Here is a 6,039-nt window from a genome sequence, read left to right as displayed (position 1 = left end):
GAAGAGGTTTAAAATTAATTAGCGCCCCGGCGGCAATTCAAGGAAATACGGTAAATATCATTCATTTATTCATTCAGTTAATGTAAGTTACTAATCCAATCATTTATACAGCGCATGTTCTCATATTGACTTTTAATTACAATACTTTGTTATTTTATATTGCTAACGCTAGAAAGTCTGTACAGTCAAACTGTAAAATAGATAATAATAAATAATATACAGTCAAAAATAAATGAATACAAATTCACGTTTTGTAATAGAGTAAATATACCTTACTATTGTAAACACACACCAGTGAAAACGTGGGAAGTTGAACAACACTCTCCACTATCCCTATTAGCAGCATAAAATTAAATTAAAAATTTAATTAGAATTAAATTAAAATGTTTGTTTTGATGGCGATCAGCCGAAAAGAACCGCCTTTTTTATGAGGCAGCGGAATGTCTTCATCGTCCGTGATTCTTGAGGAAGATGCGTGCTATGTCATTGAATATTTTTATTATTATTCAAGTTTGATTGTTTGATTGAAACTTTTATTAATAGGTTGCACAGTACAGTACATATCGCGTACAATTGACCACTAAATGGTAACACCCGAATACATTTTTCAACTCGTTTAAGTCGGGGACCACGAATAATTGTTGAATGTTAAATAATAGGTGTTTAGGGCACGTCCAACCGGTAGGAAGCCACGGGGAAGACCCAGGACACGTTGGGAAGACTATACTATGTCTCCCGGCTGGCCTGAGAACGCCTCGGGATCCCCCGGGAAGAGCTGGACGAAGTGGCTGGGGAGAGGAATGTTTGGGCTTCCCTGCTTAGGCTGCTGTCCCCGCGACCCGACCTCGGATAAGGGGAAAAAGATGGATGGATAAATAAATAAATGGGTTGTACTTGTAGAGCGCTTTTTTACCTTCAAGGTACTCAAAGCGCTGATGAATAATATATTGCAGAAAGTTGGACAGAGGCGGGCCCGATTGAGTTAGGAAGAAGGAGAATGTTGGCATAAGCGACAATGATTGGTCATATCACCCAAATGTTAAACATTTTGGAGTTTAGTGTATATTGTAACTCGTAACTAAAGAACTTTCAAATGTGGATTGAAGAAAACATTATTACCGTGTTGAACTTATACTGAGTGACATAATACCAATTTTTACCTGGATGCACAAGGCCTCGTTGGCGCAGTAGGCAGCGCGTCAGTCTCATAATCTGAAGGTCGTGAGTTCGAGCCTCACACGGGGCAGAATTTTTTTTTTCCAACCTCCCTAAGTCCACGGTCGATATCCTTGCTATTTTTGCAAACCCCGTCATCAACATTCAACCGCTTGTCCCTTTTGGGGTCGTGGAGGGGGGTCACTGGAGTCTATCTCAGCTGCATTCAGGCGGAAGGCGGGCTACACCCTGGACAAGTCGCCCTCATCGCAGGTCCAACACACAAGTTGATGATTACTTCTATGTGTAGAAATCTTTATTTATAATTAAATCACTTGTTTATTTTTCAACAAGTTTTTAGTTATTTTTATATCTTTTTTCCAAATAGTTCAAGAAAGACCACTACAAATGAGCAATATTTTGCACTGTTATACAATTTAATAAATCACAAACTGATGACATAGCGCTGTATTTTACTTCTTTATCTCTTTTTTTCAACCAAAATTGCTTTGCTCTGATTAAGGGGGTACTTGAATTAAAAAAATGTTCACAGGGGGTGCATCACTGAAAAAAGGTTGAGAACCACTGTTCTATTCTATTTTATTCTATTCATCCATCCATCCATTTTCTACCGCTTATTCCCTTTGGGGTCGCGGGGGGTGCTGGTGCCTATCTCAGCTGCAATCGGGTGGAAGGCGGGGTACACCCTGGACAAGTTGCCACCTCCTCGCAGGGCCAACACAGATAGACAAACAGCATTCACACTCACATTCACACACTAGGGCCAATTTAGTGTTGCCAATCAACCTATCACCAGGTGCATGTCTTTGGAGGTGGGAGGAAGCCGGAGTACCCGGAGGGAACCCACGCATTCACGGGGATGACATGCAAACTCCACACAGAAAGATCCCGAGCCTGGGATTGAACCCTGACTACTCAGGACCTTCGCATTGTGAGGCAGACGCACTAACTCAGTGGTTCTCAACCTTTTTTCAGTGATGTACCCCCTATGAGCATTTTTGAAATTTAAGTACCCCCTAATCAGAGCAAAGCATTTTTGGTTGAAAAAAGAGATAAAAAAGTAAAATACAGCACTATGTCATCAGTTTCTGATTTAGTAAATTGTATAACGGTGCAAAATATTGCTCATTTGTAGTGGTCTTTCTTCAACAATTAAAAAATAAAGGTATGAAAATAACTAAAAACTTGTTGAAAAACAAACAAGTGATTCAATAATAAATAAAGATTTCTACAAATAGAAGTAATCATCAACTTAAAGTGCCCTCTTTGGGGATTGTAATTGATTCATAAACATTTCTTCACCAAAAAAGAAATCTTTATTATCAATATTTATGGAACATGTACACAAAAAAATCTAGCTGTCAACACTGAATATTGCATTGTTGCATTTCTTTTCACATTTTATGTACTTAATATTCATATTTTGTTGAAGTGTTATTCATCCCATCCATCCATCCATCCTTTTTCTACCGCTTATTCCCTTTTTGGGGTCACGGGGGGTGCTGGCGCTTATCTCAGCTACAATCAGGCGGAAGGCGGGGTACAAGAAGTATTATTCAATAAATATATATATAAAGGATTTTTGAATTGTTGCTATTTTTAGAATATTGAAAAAAAATCTAACGTACCCCTTGGCATACCTTCAAGTACCCCCAGGGGTACGCGTACCCCCATTTGAGAACCACAGCACTAACTAACCCCTCTGCCACCGTGAACCCCATATTCTATTCTAAAATCTAAAATATTTATCCAGTGATTTTTTATAATTATTCATAATGATAAAATTCGAGGAAAATCACAAAATCAGTCAATGAACGTGAACATTTCCAAGTAAAAATGGTCTGTATTAGTATCGGCCCTGCATTTACTTGGTATCGCATCGACGCCAAAATATACAGTATCGTCCGACCCAACCGACCACGAGCAACAGTGCCTTCGTCAACAAGGAAGCGATGCGCATGCGCGAATTTAGTGTTTGGATTCCTCCTCCCCTCGGAGTCTGACAGCCCCGTTAGCTGCCGCCGCTCACCGGCAATGATACAGCAAACACGGCCTCGTTAGGGCACAGGGCCGCCCGGTTCGACACGGACAGACCGACGACACTGTCAGTTGATTGTCGATGACGTGCGACCGTCGCCAAGTTTGTTTCGGGGGAAAAGGAGAGGACGTCAGCCAGAGGAATGGACGCAGCGACGGGTTTCATGCGACATAGGTCGACGACCACCTGACCGCCAGCAACTACTCTTTACGGCGAAAAAAAATCCTCGCTTTGCTTGGTTTTGACGCAACTATTTGAGCTGTAAAACATTTGCAAGGTACGATTAAATAAAACCCGGAGGAGCGAAGCTAATCACTTCTGTTGACCTAACAGGGCTTTTAAGCTAGCCGAATTTTGAATGAATTATTCGTTTTTATTCAGCTCTTTTAGGTGTTTTTTAATGTAAGGCAAATAAGCGTGTTTAGCAGCTGAAGACTGCGCATTAAGTCTAAATCCCGTCGTTAATGGAATGAAATAAGTCATTTGACATTTCACTGATGGGGCTTTAGCATCAGCGAGCTAGCCGCCGGCCTTTTTCTAAGGATCGCAACAACTTGAGCCTGTCTTGTTCGAGTATGCACCACCAGGACTTTTCCGGAGACCCGCCCGGTGCTGGTAGCAGGAAGACTGTTTATCATTACCGCAGAGGCAGCAGCGGGGCTCCTGCCTCTTCTACCGGCTCTGGAGTCGTCATGATTGAAGACAGTCCAGCCCCGGCTGGAACGTCCTCCCCAGGACCTCATCAGCAGCCCGCGTCCCAGATGAAGAAGAAAAGTGGTTTCCAGATCACAAGTGTCACTTCTGCCCAGATCAACGTCAGCGGCAGTAACAGCTTGGCCGATGACACTGAGAGCTACGACGACCTGGATGAATCGCACACCGAGGACCTCTCCTCCTCGGATATGCTGGATGCTTCGGTGTCCAGGGCCACAGACACCGGCGTGCCGGAGAGAAGTTCATCCGATGAGACGTTAAACAGTCTCCATGGGGTTGACACGCCGGGCCTGGTGTCGCCTAACGAGCCTTCTTATCCACATTCCATCCAGGGATCCCAGAAGCAAACCTCCATGGTAAATGGAACCGTGCAGCATTATTACCCTCTGCCCAATCCGCATCACCCAGAAAACTTGGGGGGAGGTGAACCATCATTGCCAGTTCTCCCCACTGCAGCGGTGGCTACCACCAGCCCAGGTGTGGTTTTCCAAACAGGGGGTACCCAGTCCCAGAGGCCACCACTGTTGGATAGCACCCAACCCGGAGGTGGGGTAGCTCAACCATCAGCCCCTACTGCTGGTAGAGCGTGTGGGATGGCCAGTGATGTACATTCACCAGGCAATGGGAATTTTCCAAATGTCTCTACTGTCAATCCAGTTCACCCATCTGGGCCACAAGGTTTTGACAACAGTGGTGTGAGTGCGCCAACATCTTCCACTGGTGGAGGAACAGGCCAGCCTGCTACTGCCTCCACCACTCAAACCCAGACGACGACCAGCTCTCGTTTCAGGGTGGTCAAACTGGACACTAACTCTGAGCCGTTCCGCAAAGGGAGATGGACTTGTACGGAATATTATGAGAAAGAGATTCCACCTGCAGCAATATCGGAGGCACCTAAAGGTGCAGAGGCTTCTGTAGAGACTGAGCCTGGTAATGCTGGAGTAAGTCCCGTACTTCCAGCTGTCCAGCCACCGCACAATTTGCAACCTTATCAGCAGCCCAGCCAGGACTTCATCAGTCCACATTCAATTCAAAGCCCACCACAAGCACCGGTGCAAACTACCCCACTCAACTATGTGTCGCCCCAGGAAATAGTTGGTGCAGCTCACATGCAGAAGCCAGGTACTCCCGGTTCCCTCCCAGCAACTATGCAGCAGGTGGGCGGGCAGGCTGCTATAAACCAATCCCCTCAGCAGTTACCTTACGCTGTGGACTGGCACCAGGCACAAGCCCAGGGAGGTTATGTTTCACCTCTTCTCAATACCGGAATCCTAGCCGGAGGAAGCGGTCGGCAGCCAGACTTCATTCAACCAACTGCTCCATTTCAAACCCAGGTTCAGCCTCCACTGACACACATTGTAGCGTCCATATCAGCAGGATCAGGGGTCGCCGCACATCCACCAGGAAACATCGCTCAACACTTACCCCATCTTGGTCATCTGTCTCCAGCTGTTGGGGAAACTAGACAGCAACCTTCTCATTCTCTGCAGCCAGTCTCCACCACCACTGTACCACCAGCGCATGGAACCCCATACACGCCTTTGACTGCACTTCAAGCTGACCTTCAACCCCTTCTGACTCCAGGCACGACTCTTTACCCTGGCCCAGTGTCAGGAGGAAGCTCCCTCAAATCCTCCCAGCTGGAAGATGCGCAAAAGTTTTTATTTCAGCACCAAGGCCTTCTGGGATTGCCCAGGCTGGGCACTGCCACGGGTGGAGTTGCTCTGGACGCCGGCATCGCTGTCGGAAGCTTGGCCCACATGGGGATGTCAGCCGAGGCCAGCGCCTTCGTGGCGGCTGCTGCTGCTGGCCTGAGGACTCAGCCTGCTGAAGGAGAGGAGGACAGGTGAGGCCATAGTTTGTTTTTTTAGTGTAAACTGGGTATTGCACAAAGGCATCCTTAATGTACTCAAACAACGTTTTGACTTAGACACAGAGTAGCAGCAGCATATAATATAAAGTAATAAAATAAGTAAATTGCAAAAGCAATGCAAAACTAAAGTCTAGTAAAAGTGTCTTCACTGGTGAGATTGTATCATCTAAATGACGTGAGTGGGAGTGATAGTAGTCAGAGAAAATAATTATGTTCATGTTCCTGTGGTTTGATTATT

At 45.5% G+C, this 6,039-nt stretch overlaps 1 protein-coding gene and 1 non-coding gene across 2 annotated transcripts in view; both read left to right on the top strand.

The window, feature by feature from the left end:
* The first annotated feature begins 1,173 nt into the window (after positions 1-1,173).
* trnam-cau (transfer RNA methionine (anticodon CAU)) lies at positions 1,174-1,246 on the top strand. Its single transcript has one exon. It is a non-coding gene; the product is annotated as a tRNA-Met (tRNA).
* A 1,894-nt stretch (positions 1,247-3,140) lies between these two features.
* Positions 3,141-6,039, top strand: part of zgc:65895 (uncharacterized protein LOC393546 homolog) — a 31,575-nt gene continuing 28,676 nt past the window's right edge. The window contains exon 1 of the mRNA XM_061889915.1: positions 3,141-5,774. Coding sequence (XP_061745899.1) covers positions 3,790-5,774 — 1,985 coding nt within the window. The 5' untranslated portion in view covers positions 3,141-3,789. The remainder of the gene's footprint in view (positions 5,775-6,039) is intronic.

Source organism: Nerophis ophidion, linkage group LG27 (assembly GCF_033978795.1).
Source record: "Nerophis ophidion isolate RoL-2023_Sa linkage group LG27, RoL_Noph_v1.0, whole genome shotgun sequence".
Taxonomy (NCBI): Eukaryota; Metazoa; Chordata; class Actinopteri; order Syngnathiformes; family Syngnathidae; genus Nerophis; species Nerophis ophidion.
This window is presented reverse-complemented; position numbering and strand designations above follow the sequence as displayed.